Source organism: Pelmatolapia mariae, linkage group LG14, assembly GCF_036321145.2.
Source record: "Pelmatolapia mariae isolate MD_Pm_ZW linkage group LG14, Pm_UMD_F_2, whole genome shotgun sequence".
Lineage (NCBI taxonomy): Eukaryota > Metazoa > Chordata > Actinopteri > Cichliformes > Cichlidae > Pelmatolapia > Pelmatolapia mariae.
In genome coordinates this window covers 22079118-22102276 of record NC_086239.1, presented here as the reverse complement: position 1 = coordinate 22102276, position 23159 = coordinate 22079118, and the positions used below count along the sequence as shown (strand labels likewise).

General features: G+C 41.1%; 1 protein-coding gene across 2 annotated transcripts in view; it reads right to left on the bottom strand.

Annotated features, from left to right (window-relative positions):
- The window catches only part of dscaml1 (Down syndrome cell adhesion molecule like 1), a 97614-nt gene that overhangs the window by 21999 nt on the left and 52456 nt on the right, over nt 1-23159 (bottom strand). Inside the window, exons 4-18 of one of the 2 annotated variants that reach the window (XM_063492802.1) lie at nt 16068-16214; nt 15697-15975; nt 14369-14644; nt 11984-12283; nt 9448-9590; nt 8669-8798; nt 6621-6899; nt 5756-5884; nt 5407-5586; nt 3814-4019; nt 2563-2659; nt 2265-2393; nt 1858-2025; nt 1509-1579; nt 1086-1326 (exon numbers count right to left, since the gene is read on the bottom strand). In XM_063492802.1, coding sequence (XP_063348872.1) covers nt 1086-1326; nt 1509-1579; nt 1858-2025; nt 2265-2393; nt 2563-2659; nt 3814-4019; nt 5407-5586; nt 5756-5884; nt 6621-6899; nt 8669-8798; nt 9448-9590; nt 11984-12283; nt 14369-14644; nt 15697-15975; nt 16068-16214 — 2775 coding nt within the window. Of the gene's footprint in view, nt 1-1085; nt 1327-1508; nt 1580-1857; nt 2026-2264; nt 2394-2562; nt 2660-3813; nt 4020-5406; nt 5587-5755; nt 5885-6620; nt 6900-8668; nt 8799-9447; nt 9591-11983; nt 12284-14368; nt 14645-15696; nt 15976-16067; nt 16215-23159 lie in introns of those variants that run through there. The other variant, XM_063492804.1, reaches the window with a different exon arrangement.

Genomic DNA, 23159 nt, shown 5'->3' with positions numbered 1-23159 from the left:
ATACTTCACCTTGATGTATGTTGTCAGTAAACAGTTTGGTCTTAATTGTATAGGTTAATTTAATATGATGTGATGTTGATTTTTTTTAAATTATGGGCAAAAAGATAATACACCAGGATACGATTTGCCTACCTAAATGGTGACTGCCATAATGCTAATTTTGAGCATAACAACTATCAACTTGTCATGTTTTATCAGTAGCCAAAAGTCAATTAATACAGTCAGAATAGAAACCAATGCTTAATATAAAAAAAATAAATGAATAAATAAATGATAAAATAAATTTTTTTAAAAGGTGCCTGCCCTTGCAATATAAAGTTTAGCCCTTGAATGTCTGGTTGAAAAGCTAAATGGATCAGAATTCAAACACAGGACAATAAACAAGGACAAGGATTCATTGCTCTATTGTGATTGCTCCATCAGTTTACTACACCAGCCTCTTCCATCTTTCCCAAACTGCTTTTAAGCTCGTGTTGCACATTTTTGTCTTTTTGTTGGTCAATTTTTGTCATCAGTTTTTTTTTTTCAAAAGTATCAACAAATCTCTAATGTGTTTGCTTGGTAAACTATGAATCTTGTGCAACACTTTCCAGCCTAAGAAGAGGGTTTTGCTCTCTAAGTGCTTTTTGTGTTTTAGTCATTCATCCATTCAGCATTAACTCTTCTACCCAATAATGATCGGGACGTATTGCAGTATCTACACTCTGTCTACACTCACTTTACACGAATCACAGAGGTTATCTGTGTAGATGGTATTTATAAGAGGGACTGGAATTTCAACAGCCAATATTCATTCTTGTTGAGGCAACAGAGCGAATGTAGTAATTTGAGGTTATACAGCATGGCATGATTTGAAAGAGACCAGACTGCAAAAGCAAGAAGTACAATGGCATGAGAAATAGTGCAGAGGCTGATATTTCATATGACTGACTTTGTCCTTTTCCACTGCACATTTGAACTTATTTGTTTTATTTGTTCCAATATTGCTACAGGTCATTAAGGTAGCCAACATTTACCTTATTATACAGTCCTACAGACAATTAAATCCCTTTACACGTATGTTGATACAGTTATGTATTGCTCACCGTCTTCTAGTGTTGTAGCATTGATCTCTGAGCTGGAAGGTCCTGTGCCTGCTCTGTTGAAAGCTTGGACAACCACACCATACTGGGCAAACTTCTTCAGGTTGTCCAGTGTGTAGACCTCACTGTCTCCAGTGGCCTTCATCTCCACGATGCTGTACTGGCCATTACTACCCGGGCCGTTTTCTCTGTAACCGATTTGGTAACCGCGGATGACACCGTTCTGCAGCTCCTTCCTTGGAGCCTAAAGGTTTCCATTTGAAAAAGTGTTCTCACATTAGAATCAATATTCATATTGCTAGATTGTGTAATGACATTGACACCTCCACACATACATTAAGATGAAAAATAAGTTAATCTGAAGAAAGAATGATAAAATAATATAAGGCAAAGGGGGTCAGGAGACAGATGCTTGAAATGCATTACCTTCCATGTGACCCTGATACTCTGAGATGTCACAGGCTGCAGGATGACATCCATTGGAGGACCATCAGGCTCTATAACAAGACAGACAATGGGACTGAGTGGAGGCATTTCACTAATGTCAGAAAAACATTATGCAACATTAACGTTTCCACGTTTCATACTTTTTCTTGAATATTTAGATCAAAAGAGGTTTCTTTCAGTTTTATAGAGACTAGCGTTCAAAATGATTAGTCAAGGACAGATGTCAGAGTCATAACAGATGCAAACGCTAATTGCTCATACAACAAGCAAAAAATAAAATATTTGCCTACATTCATGCGAGAAGAAAGCAGTGCTGTCAAAGACTTACGTGCTTCCTCTGTGCTGATAGTGAGTTCCTTACTAGCTTCGCTCTTGCCTATAGCATTGTAGGAGTACATGCGGATACTGTAGACAGATGCAGGATGAAGATCCACTATGTTGGCCTGGTTGTTGGTTGGAGAGATATTTCGGGTGGCATGCTTTAGTTCCCAGGAATCTGACAAAACAGGAGAAAATAACACATTTTACTACTTCAACACTTTGGATGGACATGGGAAGTTGGGAAGTTGGGAATGCTATTGACATTCAGTTTAAAATAGCTTCAAATAAAGAGGCTCAAATAAAACAAGCACCAACAGCCTAGCAATTTTCAGTGTAGAATATACTGCTACTTTTAGGGTCGACTCCTTTTGCAATACATTAAAAAAAAAATCACCCGACTTGACTTTTACTCACCTGTTTTGTTCTTGTATTCAATATCGTAGGATGTAATTACGCTGTTCCCATCAAATCTCTGTGTCCACCTGAGATTCATGCTACGATCTTTCACTTCTCGCACCTCTAGCTCTGGAGGGTCTGGAGGCTCTGAGGTTTAAAATTAGACAAAGTGAACAAAAGGAGGCAAGAAAAAGGAGAAAAAAAGGACTACATGAAAGACAAGTTCAAAGGTGAAGAAAGAAGAGCATAGTTTTGTAGCTTTTATGGAATTAAAGTGAGAATGGTACAGTACATGCATTTGCACATGGATGCTTACCTTGCACAGTGAGCTGGATAAGGCCTCGTCCCTCTCCGTAAGAGTTGATGGCATGACAAGAGAAGAAGACTGAATCCTCACGCTCTGCTGGCTTGAGCTCGAGTGAGAAAGGTACAAAGAAAAAAATGTCAACAAGAGAAACAACTCTATGTCTGCATAGACAAATTTTTGCTTGACCATGTTTTGTTTGGTATTTAGGTGACTCTGTTCACCTCACTGAAAGGTGTAACAGAAAACAGACACCTGTACACTCGGCACCCACTGCAGTTTGAGTGCCAAGAATTAGTTTTTGCCTAAAAAACATTTGGTTGGTGTTTGAGGTACAAAACATACAAAACACTTGATCATTGGTGAGGTTGTGACACTCTGAATTCAGTGAACACAAAGTTGCTCCTCGTTTATGCGTCTCCCTCCATTACCTTTTGTTAATATCTGAAAAACATGGCATCAGCAGGCTAAAAAAGCTCCGTGCTTTCATTTGAGCCTGGCCAGTGCAGAATTTTCGTTTTAAATGAATTAGGAGACAACCTGTGGCTGCTATGACTGCCACGGTATGTTAGAGGAAAATTAAGACAGAGAGATATTGAGAATTAGAATTTCTGTTTTGAATCTGGGGTAATAAATTATATCTAATCTTGTATTCTGATAAATTAATTTAATAATAAATTAATTTCTCTTACACTAACTGTTTGCTAAATTTGTGGCCAGCACAATTTTCATTTCTAACAACCCCAAATACACAAATTGGTTTTGCTATCTTCTTTCTAATCTTAACCCTAACGCTATGAAGCACAGACAAGGAAGGTACAAAAGTTGACACTGTACCAAATAGTTTGCTTTGCATGGTGAAAGTTACAGCTGTTTTCACACGTGAACTCTGGAATCTCTGGAAAATCACTGTGTGATTTTCCGTTTTGGACTGTGTCTGAAGTTGCACCTTCTGATTGGTCAACTGCGTTACTATCCCATCAGCGCAATCAGACATTACAGGGATTTTATGTTGGGGAGCTAGGAGGACAAAGACCGTTTAATGTCTAAATTAAGTCTGTCATTAGTGTTCACACATACAATGCTGTCGGGTAATATGTTGAAAAATTCAGGGTTGAAGTCTGGGTGTGAGAAAGTAAATCAAAAGAAAAGATTTAAAGCTCATGCATCAATGAGAATAAGAGTCGGTGAGACATTAATGTCTCATTTCATCAGAAATGATCTAGATCTTCTACTATATATGTCTTTTTTTTTTTTTTTTACCTTGAGTGTTGACAACACCTCATCAGTCTTTTCATTGGGACTGGTGGTAATGGAGTATCGGGGGTTGCGATCAGGGTCGATGACGGTGTCACCCCTTTCCCAGCGGATGATGATGGGCCATTCTCCCCTGGCTGTGCAGTTCAACTCCTTCAAGTGACCCTTCTTAGCCATGGTTGTGTTGGGGTGACTGGTGATCATTGCTGGGACTGGAAGGAGACGGGAAATGGAGTGTGAGATGAAGAGAAGGCAAGAATAAATGGGGTGAAGCAGGCAGAAATGGTAACAGTAAACAGATTGATGAGAGGGATGTCAGATGACAGAAGCAGATAAAAGAGGGGAGAGGGAGGAAGGAAAAGAAAGAGTAAGTGGATAATAAGCAGGGTTTAAGTGGAAAAGCAGAAAGAAGGGAAATAGCAGAGAGGAGAAAGGTGGGAAAACTGCCAGTTGAAAAAGGTGGAGTTCAGAGTAGCCAAGTTCCATTGCAGTAAAGTAATGAAGAGCTGTGGTCAATGAGGTAAAGTCAATAAACCTCCTTCCTCATTCCCCAATAGTTAACACTGGGGTCTAGGTGAATGAAGAGGCAAAAACGATACACTCTACCTTTCGTGTACACTCTATACACAAAATCCCTTTACACACTCAATCTTCTCTCCCCAACAGACACACGGGCACACGCACTCATTTGCACACACACAAAATATCGATCTGAGGAGGCTTCTGCTGTTTTGTTTTCATCACTTATTCATCTCACCCTCCCTCTTTTCCTCTTTTCCTCCCTCTCCGCTGAGTGAAACAGACAGAATTGAGGGAGGCAGAGGAGAGGAACGGTTCAATCAATAACACTAACACCAGAAGGGGAGAGAGAAAGAGAAAGGGAGAGAGAGGGAGAGGGGCAACCCTGTGATAGAAAAACATGATGAAACTAGTAGATAGATTTATGTGCAGCTTGTTATATGTGTCTGTATGTACAAGTGTCAAAAGGTGCCAGAATATTAAGCCTTGACATCTTTGTCGTGATTACAGATTTTTGGTCAAGGTCAGTGTACTGCATACTAAAAAATATATTGGCATCATATAACGCTCTACTAGATACTGACAGTCAGTGTGTCTGTGTGTGTTTGCATACACATTCTCCCTGTGGAGTTTCACATTGCATTACATAGGGTGTTACTGACGTCGAGGGCAGGTTGAAGAGATTGATTGCAGATAATGGTTTAGCTCAAAGTCATTTTGATCGTCTGTAGACAGATCCCGAGAGTCAAAAGATCAATCGCTGAGTTGCTTGCTTTGTCAATGTCTATCGCAGATACACACACGCACTTTTTTCTCATTCTATACTGTATGTTTTTTCAATTATGTCCACAGTCACCTTTGCTCTTCGAGTCTACGATGGTGCATGTATGTGCGCGTACGGTTGTGCCCAAAGAGAGTGTTGCGAGCTGGCTCATTGGTTTGACACGGTTAGTGAGTGCATGTGGATGAAGACCGATAAAGAGGGAGCGCTGGAGCATCCTAGATGGCCTCACTGCAGTCGTCTGCGTAGCGAAGAAGTCATACCCTGCTACATTAACCAGTGCAAGTTTGTATACTCACTCTTAACTGTGAGGACCATGCTTTTGCTGATGTCTGAGCCCACGCCGTTGGAGGCCTGACAGAGGTAGAAGCCCCGATCCTCTTCCAGGACATGTCTGATAAGTAAAGAGCCATTATTCATGATCTGAATACGGCCCGTCAGAGGCACAGGGTGGTACTGCTGTGGGTTCCCAATACCCGCTGGACAGAGAGAGAGTGAGCAAAGGAACATGAGATTATGATGTAGTTAACTGTCAGCATATGCATTTTACTTTGCACAGAATAGATATGACAATGTGCAGAGAACAGCTGACGGAGGCACATCACAGTACATAAATAAAGAATTTAGGATCGTATAAAACTCACGTACCTAATGCACCTTTGGCATGCTTCCACATGACCTTAGGAGGAGGGTATCCATCAACAGAACAGTTCAGGATAGCTGACTTCCCATAGATCCCATCCTGGTTATTGGGCTGCACCACAAACCGAGGAGGCACTGGAGAATATTAAACATGAGATTGATATTTCTGTTATTATTTCAATAACCTATAATGTTTAGTGAGGAAATGGAGATGAGTATGAATTTAAAAACCCAACATATACTAAGAGTTGTCCTCAGTTGAAATTTTGATAGCTGATGATGATGGAGAGCACTGTTTAACAAGTTAATCAACTGAAATGAGACTGCAAAGGCCATGGAATATAATTCATATACATTTTAAACTCATCAAACTATTCAGTCACCGTGCCTTCACACCGCAAAAGTATCCCTGCATCCTCTCATCGTGCAGGTTACACTTTTTACCTTAATTTTTCAAGTTGTTCAAAAAAAGGCTTTGTAAGAGGTGACATAGACTTCACAAAAAATAACCCTTTCTTCAAGTGTTAATGTGCTGATAATTAAAGAGAGAAAAATCTAATGTTATTTGGGGGATGTGGAGATGTCCTGTAATACTTTAAAAATTGTATCTTTTTTGTGTTGTGTTGTGATTCGAAAAATGTGGCATTAAACCAAAAAGGTATTGGAATATCAAAATTATAAGTGAAGGATCCAGTGCAAATCAGTTCTGCTGTTTGATTTTTGACCATTTTTATTTTTATCATCCAGGTCCTCCATCTTTATTCAAGTGGAATACCAAATCTCCAAAGTGCTCCTTTTTCCTCCATTTGTCCTTCATCCCTTTCTAAATATCTCTTTCATATTCTCTCTTTTGTGCTTTTTCTTTTCTTACCTGTAACTGTGAGCTGCCTCTCTGTGCTGACAGTGGCAGCATCATTGCTGGCAATGCAGGTGTAGTTGCCATTGTGCTTGAGCGACACCTTGGATATCTGGAGGGAGCTCATGAACTCCTTCGTGTCGATAGTGATGCCCGAAGAGGGCACGATCTCCTGGCCGTCCTTGCGCCACGTGATGCGTATGGGCATGTCTCCAGACGACACCACGCAGGCAATGTACATCAATTTACCGATGGAAGTCGGAGGAAAGTCAAATGGCTGGATCAGTGGAGGAACTGAGACAGGTAGAAAAGACAGAGAAATTGGATGAAAGAGTCCAAAAAAAATAACCAAAACAAATAAGAGAAATACAAAGTCCAAGGTATAGTGGGAGGGTGAATAGATATGCAGGGACAAAATATGGGAGAAATAGTGAAATGAAATAAAAGAAGATAAGTAAAAGAGATAGAACGGTTAGATGAAAGAGAGTGGAAAATAGAAAAGGCAAGGACAGGCAGCAGGGTGAAATAAAGGGTATATAGAGAGAAGTCAGTATAAGGCAAAGAGAGAATGGAAATAAAGAAAAAAATGAATGAAAACAGTTAGAGGGCTGTTTAAATGAGCAGGGTGAGTAAAAGGTGAAGACACAGATTTTAGGCAGATATGAATAAATGAAGTATAGAGAAGAGAGACGGAGTCAGATGTGAAGGCATAGAGAGGATATGGGCAGACACACAGTTTTGAAGATTCAGGGGCATCTCGAGGACATGGAGTGGGAGAGTGAGTGGTGCAAAGGGAGAAGAGGTGAAATGAGAAAAACAGTGAAGAGATAAAAAAGACTGTGTTAGACTGGGCATGGTTCAGAATCTATCATTTTCAACTGACAGTCTGATTGGTAAACTAGTGGTCCAACTGTCTGTGAGACTGCGGGAGATCAAAAACATGATTTCTTGAGTCTTTCATCTAAGCCTTCACTCCCAAAAGCTTCTGCAGCCCGGCCTACTAGCCCACTACCCACTCTGCAGCCGCCTGTGCCCCCTACCAACCCCTCCACTCCACCCTACCCTGCCCTGCTAAAACCAGCCCATAATAGCTGCTCTAATTAGAGCCCCATCCACAGGGGGAAGAAGAGTGTTACCATGGATACCGGCAGAGGTGATGGTGGTGGTTTGGAGTGGGGGATGAAGTGGAGGTTGTTGTTGGTGGAGGTGGGGGGGGACTACAGCTGAGACATCTGGGGGATTTAATCTGGGCCTCGTTAAAATTCATCTAATTAAATCAAAGACATGACAAGCACACATTCATACAAGCACATACCTAAACCCGGCAAACGTGTGCATGCACTCAAATGTGCCTGTATACTCACATGTGCATGTATGCACAGACCACTGAGCCCCACAAATTTCACACATCATGCCAATGTCAAGCAGACACGCACACACACACACACACACACTCCACGCTTATACTCGACAACTTCCTAAAACAAACACATTGTTCTGTTGCAGCTGAGAGACAAATAACATACAAGGTGACATGCAGAATACACACTCATAGTCACCTCTCACACACACAGACACACACATATTATATATATATATGCATGAGTATGATATGCACACACACAAATCGTATACAATAGCTCTCCTGCTCTATGTAATTGCTGAGTGGTTGAGAGCTCACACTAGGCCACTCCGCCCCTTAATCAGGGGTTATTAGAGGCAATGCATACAGCATTGTTCTGGCTTCTCCCTCTGCTTCACTCACACCATCTTGCTCTAAACCAGTTTTGCTCCCCAGCATGTCTCTTACAATCACTCTCATTAACATTCATAATTTCTTTTTTTTTTGTGACACAGTAAAACAAAGTCAGATTACTATAAATTCTGGTTCTATATAATTTTGCTTGTAGTATATTCATCTCTTTTCTATTTACAGAATTTACATCACTGAGAGAAGATTATGTGCATTCTCATGTCATAATGCCTCTACTGTATGCAGCTACCCACAAACATATATACCGACCAGCAGCTACTGTTTCAAAGCTGTGACCTCTGTGACTTACCTTTGACAGTAACATAAACAGTCTGTGTGATAAAGAGCTGCGGTTGGATGAGCACGCTACAGACATAGGCCCCCTCGTCCATCCCTTTCTGAACATCGCTGAGCTTTAGAGTCCCGTTCTCATACACCACCTGGACAGACATCAGCAGCATTGATGTTAAATAAGAGGATGCTCACAAATATGAGACATACTTGCTTTGCAAATTAATTTCTTTCCCTTTTTTAAGGATTTTCCAGATTCCATACAGGATTTTTTTCTGTACACTACTAAATCAAATAGGACCAAAACAGTGTAATGTAACAGGCCTGTATCATACAATAAAAAGTAACAGTGATGCCACTGATCATTAAGTCAGTGTTTCAGACAGCAAAATCCCTTTTTTGTGGTTAAATACTTGCTTAAGCTTTCATTATAACATGGATGTATGAAGATCACTTGCTCTATGTAAAGCCACACTGTCTAAAAATAAATTAACGATTTTAATATATATATATATAGATATATACATACAAATTTTTGTAATTTTGTCCAGCTATGTTATTCTAAGTTATGAGATTCATTAGGGGCTTTTTTTTTTTTACAGTAAATATACAATATTTCTAAATAACAGCTGTTAAATGACAAGAACACAAGCCTCTTACGGATAATCTATACATACAGTGAGAAATATGTGTACAGATTAAATGCTTTATAGTGCTGTATGAAAAACCAATACCGAGATATATTTTTATTTATCTATTCATTTATTTTGGAGCAGAAATGGAGAGCACTAACTCTACCTGGCGATGGTTGTCAGGCAGTAGAAGTCCCTCCTTGTACCAGTTTATTGAGTAATAAGGGTACCCAATCACACGGCAGTTTATGAAAGTGTTTCTTCCTGCTACGGCGGTGATATTCTTCATTGGCCGAATCCTTGGAGGACCTGATGGAGAGAGCAAGCAAATGGGGAGAGAAATGGAAAAACAGAAAGAGAGATGGGTTGATCAGAAAGAAGAGAGGAGGAAAAAAGAAGTGTATTAATTGACAGTGTCAGAAGCAGGTCACGGGAATTTTAGGAATAACGGGAAGGGTGGTAGGGGAGGGGGGCTGGGGAGGGGGAGTGGACAGAAGAGGAGAAAAGCTTGTAGAGGAGAGGGAGAAAGAGAGGTTAAAATGGCCTGCCTTAGTGTTAAGTTTCTATTCTGGTGGAAACAGTTTCTCACCCACCCTCAGATGTTTTCTCTAGAAAATATATTCACCTCATTTCTCACCAATGTGGGATCTTAAGGAATTTTTTTAGGTTTATGGAGATTACATATACTAAGACGTTTACTAAAATAACCTTATTAACATGAACTACATTTTTTTCAGGTTTAGGCAGGGCATAAATTGGATAAAAGTGGCTCATGTCTTTCTTCCTTTGATAATTTGCACTGTTTCTTTTAGGAGCAAGCAGAAACTAGAAGAAGAAAACACATTTCAGACAGCAACGTTAATGTTGTTGTTTACAGGTCAGACTGGGCTAGAGATGGTAATTTTATTTAATGCTACTGACATTTAAACACACCGGGGTTTAATATAATTGACTGCATGACATCTCTAAAAAGAGAGCGTGAAATACAGAGAAAGGGAAAGTGAGTGGGTGAAACCAATGGGAAAGAAACCCTGCTAAAATGACACTTGACTTTATTCTGTACTTCATTTAGAGGCCTTCATTTTGTGAGAAGATAGCACTTTTACATGCCCAGTAATAACAGAGTTTTCATTCATGCTGACCAACCAATTCTGATGGTTTCAAAGCAAATCTTTGGGTGTAAAAGCCCTCCCTTGTTTGTGTCAGTGTCTGAAATGTGCTTTATCTTTTCCACAGTTCTAAATTATGACAAACATGTTATTTAAATGTTGTGGTCCAATAGTGACCACAACAAGCAACTAGTAAAAAGCTCAACTACCTCAGTATAAAGTATTGCCAAGAGGCAGAGAAAGGCTGAGGACAGGTAGACAGGCAGTCAGGCCGACACAAAATGTGTTTCTGTTTAGCATCATTGGAAGACACTGTGAGCTATCACTCAATCATCTGTCACTTCTTTGTTGACCTCCTCGCCACTGTTCGTCTTGTATCTTTGTTTTTGTCTCTCCTTCCCGTCCCCCTACCTCTCACTTCTCTCTGTCTCTTTCCCCTCCCTTTCACAGCATGTGCCAACCTTTGAAGTCGCAGCTCTGACGAGTCAAAGATGTATTATTCAGCAGCACTGTCACACACAAACACAGATACCGTGTTTGTGTGACACGCGTGTGCTCAACTATGTCTGTGTGGCTCAGAATGCTTGCTGTGGGTCCCTCGCTGAATGAGATAAGTTGGGCGTATCACATTTGAGTGAGTGGATAAGCATAGCGCTGTGCTGCTGTTTCATTTCTGAATGTCTGTGTCCATGTATGCATCGTGGCTGTATTTGTGTCAGTTTGTGTTGCATGTAGGCTTGAAACTCTCTGGCAGCGGGGCTCATTCTCACTCCAATGATCATTCTGGCATGTCTGCTTCGGGCAGACTCACATGTCACAACTACACATCTCACCAATGGACAATGAAAGCAGAGAGAGTGTGTGTGTGAGAGAGAGAGAGGGAGATGGAGACAGTGATACAGCCCTGTTCAGTGGTGTCACTCCTCATTCTTGTTATCTCAGACGACAGTGACATCACCTGTCCTGTCACCAGAGTTTACCATCACTCCCTCAACATACAATGCCACTCCCCTTCTCTTATTCTTCTCCCATTTCATGTACTCTGCCTCACCTACATCTCTGTCTTTCTGCGTCTTCTTAGGTTTCTTCGTTCAAGTCTCAGATTACCTTAATGTCACGTCCTCTCCATTAACAACTCACAGTATAAAGCTGGAAAGTTTCCATTTGAATATTCTATCTCCCTGCAAGAATGCTTATGTGTGTGCATATTGATGTGAATACAATTAGATAAACTTGATGGATGACTTGGTGTATTTGTCTTATCTATGCATGAGTTTACACCAGCACATATGCAGCTGGAGGACCCAAACTGCACAGCAAAGAAGACAGAAAGAGACAGAGTATATGGGCTAGTGAAGAAAAAATACACTCCCTTGTAAGATTACTGTGTAGATAGAAAGATGGACAAACAACCAAAAATAAATAAATTTAAAAAAGGAAAAAAGGAAATTTTGAAAATGTACATATATACGAGGAAGCAAAACACACATACAGAGAAAGAGGGAGAGATATAGAAGGGTACAGGAGAGGGTGGGGTAGGGGTCAGGCTATGAGAAGCCTCTGTATGACTGATATTGAAAAGTAGACAGGCACCTCTTACGTTTATGCGCGCTTGGTACTCAGCACTACCGGCTGAGTTTCGTGCGGCGCACCGATACACTCCACCATCACGAATCTGTGGGTTGCTGACGTTCACATGGCTCACGGTACTGCCGTCAGACAGGGTGTACTGACTGGCTCTGACACGCGACAGATCTCTGGCCACGGGCTCGTCGTCCAAGGTCCAGGTGATGGTGGGTGGAGGCGCTCCTTTGGCAGCACACATCAGGGAAAACGGTTCACCCGGGACAACCACCCTCTCACTGAAGGAGGCAACAATACGGGGTGTGCCATCTGGAAACAATCACAAGAGATGTAAAGTGTGAATTTGGAGGAAAAATGTTACTTTTGCTCCTCTCTAAGCTAATTTCCTGAGTTCAATCTTTAAGCCCACTCTCTTCTGATTTGCCCCTAGCAAAGAGAATTTGAACAGCAGGTAGGCGGGGCTTCTGTGCTTGTAGCCAGAGGTGTGTCCCTGAGATGACCCTATTAGCCAGTTCCTCTTTCACTGACAGAGCAACAAAGTCTTTAGAGCAGAATGAAGCCCGTGCTTTTGGCTTACAGATACTACTTGTAAAATATTGTACCATTATATTTTGCTAGGAAAACGGGAAGGGGGTGGGTGGCAGTGGAAACACAGTGTATACAGGAACAACAGAGTCAATATCTGATATGACCACCTTTATTCCTCAACACAGCCTGAACTCTCTTAGGCAAGCCCATTCTTTCACCCACTCTTTCACCCATTCTCTGGGTCTGTAATGTTGAGGTCTGAGCTCTGGGGAGGCCAATCCACGACTGATAGTGTTCCACTGAGTGTTTTTCTATCCAGATATTTTATTGCATTAGCAGTTTGTTTGGGATCAGTGCAGAAAAATCAAGACACTTCCAGATGATATTGCATGGCGGATCAAATTCTGATGGCACTTTTCGGCATTCCTAATTTCATCAATTTTGACAAGATGCCCAACACCACTGGCTGAAAATGCAACTCCAAATCATAAATCCTCCACTGTGATTCACAAATGGCTGGTACCTGGTACCTCTGTTCTGATTTCATCAAATAAATACTGAAAATAATTTTAACAGAAATGTCAAACTTGGATTAATCCCTCCATAAGACCTGTTGCCACTGCTTTTTAGTCCAGTTCTTGTGGAATACCCCAGCCTTTTCTCCCTGTCTCCCTCCCTTAAGAACAGCTTCTTGACAGCCACCTTTCCACTGAGACCATTTCTGATGAGGCTTTGACAAAAAGTATATGGATCAACTAAAGGGCCAGATGCATCTCTCAGGTCCTGTGTCATGTCTTTGCTGGAATTTTTTTCTTATTTCAGAAGAGCATGGTTTTCAAGTCTTGTTCATCTGCTGTAAACAGTTTTTTCTTAGCCTGCCACTTCTTCTTTTATAACCCACTTTCAGTGCAGTTTCACATTGCACACCATACAAAAATATGATACTTTTTCTATGCCGTTATTTTTGTGCCTCTATTCTGAGTGCACGTAAAAAAATTTTGCAAGTGCAAATGTTGCATTTTGAGGATACAATTATTTTGAGCAAAGAAACGCTTAATTTGAGCGAACAAAATTCATTGCTTGTGCAAGAAATGTATTTCAGTGTTTGCTATTATCCATATACACACACAATAACAGCCCTCTTGCTCAGTTGTTGGCATTTGCTCTTGCTCAGATCTCTGCTCTGTGTGCTGACAGACATCTGCAGACCTGCTCAGCGGAAAATGGCTTAACCCAAATATACAAAACACACTCTTCTGAAAATGGCCAGGTACAAGAACTTTTCTGAATATGGATGAAAAAGCAGCAAACAAATCTTGAACAACTGTTGCTCAAGACCACTTGCAAAAAAATAAAAATTTCAAGTCAGGCTCCTTGTAAGGAAAATATAGGGAAATAAGGAGTAGCTCAGGACTTTGTGCAGTACTCTACGTTGAGATGATTATGTAAAACGCTGGCAATATTTAACCCACACAGGCTCATAATAGTCATGGCTGGTTACTCCAACCCTTATGGAGGAAGGCAAAGCAGACTTTTTTGGGAAACATATGGATATGTCTTCATGCTTAAGTTTGAATGATTACTTTCTTTGACTTTCTGTAAGAGAGCGATTTGATAAAAACTAAAATGATATATTCCGATTTCCTAGGATTAAGTATGGTTGTGGTTGGGGCTGGGATTGTCAACAATGACTGCTTAGACTTCAGAGGGTTAATATGAGTATAGACCACTGTAACAGTATATGCATAATAGTATTAACAAAAAGTTGTTTGTTGTTTATTATTTTTTCCTTTTCTATATGTGAACCGTTTTGAGTATCAGACATAGACAATTTCTTACAAATATTAGAAGCATAATTTTCCATACCTTCTAGGAGAATGATGGAGAAGTCCTGGGCAGTCTGGCCTTTGCGTGTGGCAAAGCACTGGTAAGCACCCGAGTGTCTTTTTTGTGCAGCAGAAATGAACAGCGTCTCATTGTGAGCACCCTGGATGGAAAAGTGCTGATCAGGCAAAACAGGTTCTGTGTTGCGGTACCAGGACACCATATAGTGAGGAGAACCTTGAACAGCACAGGAGAGGATGACTGTACTGCTGATCCCTGTCTTCAGATTTTTGGGAGACAAGGTGACCCGCAGTGGCTCTAAAGGTAATAGAAGGAACAGGTAAGGCAAAGTAAATTAAAAAATGAAAAGGGATGAAGCAGTAAGCAGCAAGCAAGCACAGAAGCCAGTTACTACCCAAATATTGAAGGTACAAAAACTGGTGCATGTCCCTCAAGCACTAAAAGGTGTATTATTTGCATTGCTGAACAAGAGCAATTTTTATTGAGCTATGCTGTGCTGTTCAACACAAATTACATGTTGGTATAATAAGTCTGTGCTTCCTGTATGTATATCATTTATTCTGTCTTTTTGTGTTTGTTTGTGTGTGTGTGTGTGTGTGTGTGTGCGCGCGCACGCTCTAAGCAGCGAGGAAAACCGAGACAGAAAGACAGAAAGGGGAGAAAATGTCAGTGAGCAATAAAGCAGCTGGTGTTAGGTGCTGGAGGCTGCTGAATGTGTGTGAGCATGTGTGTCTCTGTGACAATGAATGTGTAAGACTTTCTTCATGGGCACTGAGTGTATATACTGTATGCTTGTCCAAATTTGTGTGTGTGTGTGTGTGTCCCACCTTGCATGCCCTGTCACTTGAGGTTTGTAGGCTGTGCAATGATGTGCCCTGTGGCCAGTGTACTCAGTGTCCACTAACTCGTCTCAAGCCACCCTCAAATTTCATCTCCTATCTTTACCAACTCCATAACCTCCTCTAAGTGTTCTGTGTCTTCTGTGTGTGTCACCTTTTAACATCTCTTAAATTAACATTAACGTTATTGTATGTATTCCATAACCTTCTCCTCTCTCTCACACACCCATCGGAAAATGGAGCGACGGGCCTGCATGACCACTGTTCTCTGTCACTGTGGAGACGCTTCACTGCGGTTTGAGTACACAGTGGGGGAGCAAGCCATCCTTAAATATCAAGCTCATGCTCGACCTAGACGAGGGTGGCCACGGCAGAACTGACAGAGCTTAAAAGATGTCTCTATTGCGGTTTGTGTCCTGATGTCACATTTACTACTTCTGCCTATTGCACTCAGTTGCTGTTTGAGTGGAACACTGGAGGACAGGAGAGGCAAATTAAAAATTTACCCACCTATCACGTTGAGGTGACCCGTCACCTCTTTGGAGCCAAAGCTGTTGGTGACCTCACAGATGTAGTTGCCGCTATCCTCGAGTCTCAAATCTGAAATGGTGAGACCAGTGATGCGCCGTGTCCAGCGCGAGTCTGCTGGTAATGGTCGACCATCCTTTAGCCAACGGATGGTCGGGTTTGGATATCCAGAGGCGATGCAGGGCAGCTCCACATTATGCCCCACCTGCACCTCACCGGACTGGAAACTGTCCAGCACTGACGGGGTGGACTCCGTAGGGTCTGTATGTTATAAAGGTCACAAAAAGGTTTTATTGATTTCAAACACCAAAAATCTCAAAAGTCTCTTTTTCATAGAGTAACTTGTTGCTTACCCAAAACAGAGAGCCTGGCTCCATTGCTCTGGCGAGTCTCTCCACTGTACTTGTGCTTTGTGATGCAGCGGTAGGTGGAAAGGGCATCTTCCTTCTGCACTTCTGAGATGTACAGCGCGCCAAATGAGGTCAGGAAGAATCGATTGCCTGTAGAGGAGAGCAGAACAGGAGCGGGTCAAAAAAACATACATGCTGTTTATGTATATCCTGTTTTGTCTTTTGTAGGGCTAAATAATAACAGCATGTTTTCCATTTGATCATTTAATTACACGTATAAGGTCTCAAGATTCACAAAGGTAACCCTATAAGCACTATATGGACAAGTATTGGATCCTAACTCTTAGTCTTTGAATTCGGATGTTTTCAGTCCCATTGCCACTGCACAGCAGTCTACCTTTACAAACATTTTTGTGAAGGAACGGGTTGTTCCAAGAGCTAACTGAATTTGAGTGTGGCACTGTAATAGGATGCCACAGTCCCAACAAGTCGGTTTTCCACCCTAGATTTTCCATGATCAACTGTGAGTGGTATTATTGTAAAGTGGAAGTGTTTAGGAACACTTCAAAGTGGCAGGCTGCATTCAATTACAGAGTAGACAAAGTATGTAAAAGTCACTAAGTCAATAACTGCAGAGATCCAAACCTGCTCTGGCATTAACATCAGCATTAAAAACTTTGAACTAGCAGTTTCATGCCAAGGGTTTCCATGGCTGAGCAGCTCCTGTAGGTGTTAAGGGTAGGTGGCCCAGAGCTTTTGTTCATATAGCATATGTGTGCTGCTGAAGAGTTGGGGCTACTAGCTTCACCAACACTGAACATATTTGTAAGGAAAAAAAATCACAGTTTTTGGAAGATAAAAAGCACTTCTATAACATACATGTCATCAAAAGACCCGATCACGGCACTTAGGTGAACACATGAGTGCTTTTAACTGACTCTGTCCTGTTCTTTTAGTGAGATGTACACAACGGGAAAAAGACATTTGAGAGGAACGAGAAAGAGAAAAGAGAGTGGGGAGTTATTGTAAGCGTTAATAATTGATGTGTCGGTGCGTGTTATGGTAACAGCAGATTAGCGTCATTTTCATGTCACATCAGTGACTGCTTGGACTGGCTGTGATTTATCTGCATGTCAATAGACAGAGTATCTGCACATGTGTGTATGTGAGAGAGAAGAAAAAGAGAAGGAAGGAAAGGAGATGAGGAGAGTGTATTTCAGTGTTTCATTCTTTCCGCTTCTCTGAGTCTTTTTGTATTCTGTTCCCCCCAAAGGGTTATTTTAGACAGTGTGCACTTCAGAGTTTGTAGTAGATTGCAGATTGTTTGGTTATGTGAATGCTATTACAGTGTGTGTGCGTGCATTTGTGCAAGTGTCTGTGTGTGTGAGAGTGTATGTGAGTGTAAGAACATGGTAACTGTTGTTTGCCGTACACGATGTTTCAATGTCTCTTTGCAGTGTTGACAAGAGAGAGCTTTAGTAAAATGCAGGTGCATTGAATAGTTGAATACTAGAAATATGTGCCAAGCACAAAAAAACACTCTTACTCACTCACACACACACACACAGCTCCAAGCAATAGGTCAGCGCCTAGTCATAGCACAGCATTATTATTGTTTTTTAGGGTTTTTTTTTAGAAACTCTTAGGGTGCAAGCAAATCAATTGGTTTATGGAAAACAGCTAATGTAGTGTTAAAACTTTATTGCTACTGTTTGTTTTTTATACACTTAAATTGTAAAGTTTTAATCAGGAACATAGCTAATAATCATATTATTGACAAGATGATTTAAATGATTATTTCTTTACATTTTTATTCCTTTATTGTGGCTGGCAAACGGTGGAAAAATGTGTATAATAAGTATATGCATATGTTTAGTGTGTATTAAGTATCAATAACCAGCTTTGTGTCTGTCTATGTGTGTGTGAGTGTGTGTGTCTCCTACCACAATGTGTGCAACAAAATCAATGCATTTTATGGCTGCACAAGTCCATCCAAAGGAGATTTATAAAACAGAGAAGACTGACCTGGCTTTCTGCCACACACACACTAACAAGACTGAGATATGGCGGAGAGTCGCGGCTGTACTTCTTCACCACAGTCACACCTTGGCATTAACCTTTGGTAATAAATACAGTCCATGGGGTCTGTTTGCAGTTGTACATCAATTCTTTTTTGTTATCTTGATTGTTAACACAGTTTAAAAACATAAGTCAAACACAGCTCACAGACTTGTCAACAAACATTTTGTTAGAGTTGTTGAAGTCTACAAGAAGACTCAGATGACCTTTCAACTTGTTTGGTGTATTTATTCATTATTTGATGAGCTATATTCACCTGGATGAAATCTTTCTTCTTTAGGCCTCAGTCGCACATATCTAGAGACGTGTCAGTTCCCCCCTCGAACATCTGGTCGGTAGGTAAGGTGTATTTCCTGATGCTTACTAGCATATCACTATGGCCACCCTTAGTTTTCATGCAAGATGCTGACTTGCCCAAAAACACTCGATCAAAGCAATCTGCTAAAATAAAGACTGCTGCAAATGCAAGTAGGTGTATAGCATACTTCTTTGCAAACAATTTCACCTAGCAACTGCCAGCAACTTCCAGGACTACTTGCCCACCAGTTGGAGACTACACTTTTTTCTCTAATAACAGGTGCTTGCCAGGTGGTCGGTTGGGAGGGTGGGGATTGCTTTGCTGACCTAGGTCAGTAGGCCTGTGTGTCTGGGGCCTTATACACTGTCATCCAATTACAGATTGTTTGTCAATACCAGGCATAAATTGAGTGATTTATTTAAGACTATTTTTGTAAGCCAAATAAGACATCATTATAAAAGTTGTTATATAACCATTTTCTTAACTAGGGTCAAAAGGCCACAATACCAGCTGATAATGGGCATAAGACAGCCTGGAGAAGTCATGAGTCTATCACAGAGCTTACACAGAGAATGAGAACCATCCAAACTCACATCCACTACAACCAATTTGGAATCATCAATTATAGTGACATTTAGGTCTTCGGTCATGAAATGGCAGTTAATTCTTTTTGGCTGATCAACTAGTCAATTAATACAAAACAGGATTTAATGCATTTGAACTAATCGCGAAAGAGGCATTACAAAATATTTGCGTGTGTGTAACTAAGCTGTCAGATTTCTGAATATGCATACACACGTCAGTGTCATCTTGTGCATCTGCATGGATATATGAAGTTCACACACGCGTGTTTTCATGTGAGTCAGACTGTTGTGCTGAGTGCTAAGCGACGTAAGCTATAATTTCCAAGCCTGCCCTTTTGTTCCAACCTAGGTATTAAGCCTTACAGGATAATATGCACTTGGTGAGTAGAACCCTGTATAACACACTGCTACACCCTGTCACAACATGCCTGGAGAGAGAAAGACAGACCAGAGGGGGGTGACGGGAGGGAAGAGTGGTGGGTAGAGTAAGAAATGGCTAAGAATGGAGGAAAGGAAAGTGATGCAGGGGACCTTAATGAAAAGGAGCTTGTCATTGCTGACTGTGAAGGAAACTTATGCCAGCCTTCTCACTATTTTTCTTTTCTATACTCTGTTCTTATCTTGTGTTTTTTTCTCTCTTGTTCAAACTGCATAAGGATCCAAGGAAAAGAATTCATCCTGCATCATATTTTTTTTTCTGTGTAACCGATTAATTTATTCTGTAAATGAATAAATATCATTAAATGTTACATTAAACATCAAACTTCCCCAAACCAAAATAATAATTAGAAATTAACATAGAAAATCATAAAGTCAGTAAAATGCATATTTTACACCAACTATAGATTGTTTTAGCAGTAATGATGAACAATATTTTCTATTCTTATTAATATGCAGACATTTTCTATGTTTTAAAAACTATTTAGAAAAACAAAAAACCTTCAAAATCAGAAGTGACTTTAAACAGCAAAAACCTCAAGGACATATACAGGATGCTAACAGATGGCTTCTTTTGAGAAGCCTAATTTACCTTTTAATCCCCTTAGATGTCCAGCTGTAGCATCTTCCATAAGTAGGGCTGCAGTGGTATACCAGATTAAAAGTGGACATGGTATAAAAACTGAGAGTTATCATTCACTATGCATCTTATTATTAATGTGCTTTTTCAAGCCAACCTGCATGCACATATCTTCTTTCCTTTTCAACTGCCTTTCAGTCATGGTCATTGCAGCTGGTAGCATTAAAAATGATTTTTTTTCTATATACATGGTGATCATGGCTGACATTTGGTCCTTCAGTGCTGTGATTTAAATGTGTATCCAGTGTGTAAAATTAAGATAAAAACAGAAAATGTAAAAAAAAAAATTTCCCCTTGACTGCACTGACCAAAGCTTTCTACCACTCTTCCTCTTCTTTCACTACTGATATTTAATTTCTAGCCACTCTCTGCTTCCCTGCTGTCTTTGGAGATGTGACACACCTAAAACAGTGAAGAGGGTGCAGGCAGCGACGGCGAGAGGCAGTGGAGTAGCGGAAGGGTCCGGACCTACAGGGAGGAAGACGGCAGATGGAGATTGATGGAGGGAGAGATAGGGAGATAAAGAGAAACATGCCGCTGGGAGTGACAGAGAAGGGAGTGAGAGTGAGAAGGATGAGGGGCCTACAGGCCTGAGAGCCATACATGGGTAAAAACAATTCTTCTACATCTTTCTCCATCTCCCGTTCTCTCTCTCCCTCCTTGCAAGCCTCTCCTTGTGGGAGAGGAGATCAATTCTCGTCTAGTCTGCCTACGCCTCCAGGAGTTTGTTGATGTTGTTTTTGAGTGTGTGTTTGTATGTGCTTCTGTGTCTGTATTTTATTTATTTATTTTACTGTAGGAAGCAGGATGAGAATTTTGAGGTCTATCCTTCACCCAAGGGAGGTGCAAAATCCTCTCACTTCCTCCTTGTTTTCCAACCTTTTCTTTCCTTTTTTTGCTCTTTTTTCCCTTTTTCTGCCTTCTGCATGGCATCTATTCTCCATCCCCAGTCTCTCTTCCACTCATTTCCCCTCTGCCCTCCACCTCTTTCTGTCTCTGCCTTTTTCCCTCTTAGTCTGTGCTCCTCTTCCCTCTCTTTCAGGGGGGTCTGTAAGTAATGGAATCAGTTCAGCTGATCAGCCTGAGGCATCAAGTCAAGCCAAGTGCAGAAGCTGCTGCTAGATCTCTGTGTGAGCGTATGCGCACGTATGCCAAAAATTCCACAGGCAGACACATACATGCAAATAACGAGATGCTGAGACGGGGGGGGGCAATGAAAAAAGGATTAAGGAGCCCTGGAGCATCACTTGTCTTCCCCAAAGTTCCCCCAGAGAGAGGACACTCCTCTTTTTTTTAAGATATAGTGAAAAGGGGAGAGGAGTTGGAGGCAGAAGATGAAGGGATGTAGGAAAGGTGATGCTAAATATATTCCAGTAGTATATGGCTGCCATTTTCAACAAATTATTGTCAAATAGAGGAGGAAGGAACAGTAGCATGAGAGCTCATAAAAAAGGAAAGCAGTGAAGAAAAAAATGATAATGTTAATGTAGTGATGTTGTAGCCACAGGGGAGGCTCGGAGAAGGAGACGAACAGATCAGATATGAAAAAAAAAGATTAAAAAGTACCTAAGAAAAGATATACATATTTTGAGATGTTGACTAGACCAAGGAGATGAGGAAAAGATAGAAACAGATAAAATGGTTCAGGAAAAAGAAAAAAAAACGTGACTCGGAGAGATACAGAGCGAGAGAGGAAATGGTGTAAGTAAAGGGGTTTGTTCTTGGTGCTGCCATGCAAATGAAAGCGGCGCTGCAGCAATGCTAACTAACAGCAATTCACACTGTTGGACTCATCACTTATTAATGCTCCACAGCTCCCCCCTCCCTCTCATCTCTTTCTCTCTCCCTCTCTTTACCCATTCCCCTGTACCCTGCTCTCGCCAGGATCTCTCTTTTTTGTTCACTCTCTCGCTCGCTGTTGCTAGGGCCCGTGCACTCACGTGATAACAGCTGGGTAGGGGGCGCTGCGGTAGCACACAGCGACGTGCAAGTGTGCGTTTCATGTGAGTTTTGTGTGCACGTGTGTCTATGTGTGTGTCTTTGTGTGTGTGTGTGTGTGTGTGCGTGCACGGTACCCTTCATTAGAGGTAAAAACGAAATCAGCCATTTAAATGATGGCAAACGAGATCAGAGGAGAGGAAAGGAACTGCTGAATGGATCTGTAATTGATTCACAAGTCTAGGCTATAGGCCACAGAGGAGTTCACCACATTTCTCTGTGCATCCTGTCACTTTATTTTTTAGGCTGCACTAGTTAACAAAAACACGGATAACATCGAGGTTTGCCTTTCAGATTTTGGGCTAAATGGACTGCAGATTTGGTACAATGCAGGCCAGTAGTTGCACAAATGGACTTCTCACAAATGCATGTGCTCACAGACACACACTAACACACACACACACACACACACACACACACACACACACACACACACACACACACACACACAGCGAGAGACACTCTCAATCTGTCTAACGAGCTACACTATTCTTACTCCCACTGTCTTACAATCCACATTTGCAAAGTGCACTCAACAAACTGTGAGTGTGTGTTTGTGGTGAGTATCCTCACTACAGCGTGTTGCAGCAATGAACAGACAGTGGAGTACACCTACACATTCCTTATTTATTCACCTCCTCCTGATTTACCTTCTCGTTTCTATCTTCCTTTTCTTTTCCCCTCTCTCCATTCAATTCGTCTCCATCTACCCTCCATCATTACAATGTTACTTTTAATGGTCAATCTCTCTTTCAGACACACATAAGCTGTCACATATGCTACAGTGACAATGAAAGATGTCTACTTTGAGTGTATGTGTTGTCACAGCCAGGGATTTAAGTGTGTGCTTTAAAATGCTTAGCCATTTTTATACAGTCCTCCATTTTCAGAGGCTACAAATTAATTGGACAAACTAGCATCATTTTAAATATAAAGATTGCTTTTAACACTTGCATGAAAATCTTTTGCACTCAATGAACCCATGAGCATCACAAAATTCTGTGTTTCCTAAGTTTTTTTCTATTTAATAACTGAAAAGCATCATCTGTTGGGTTGAG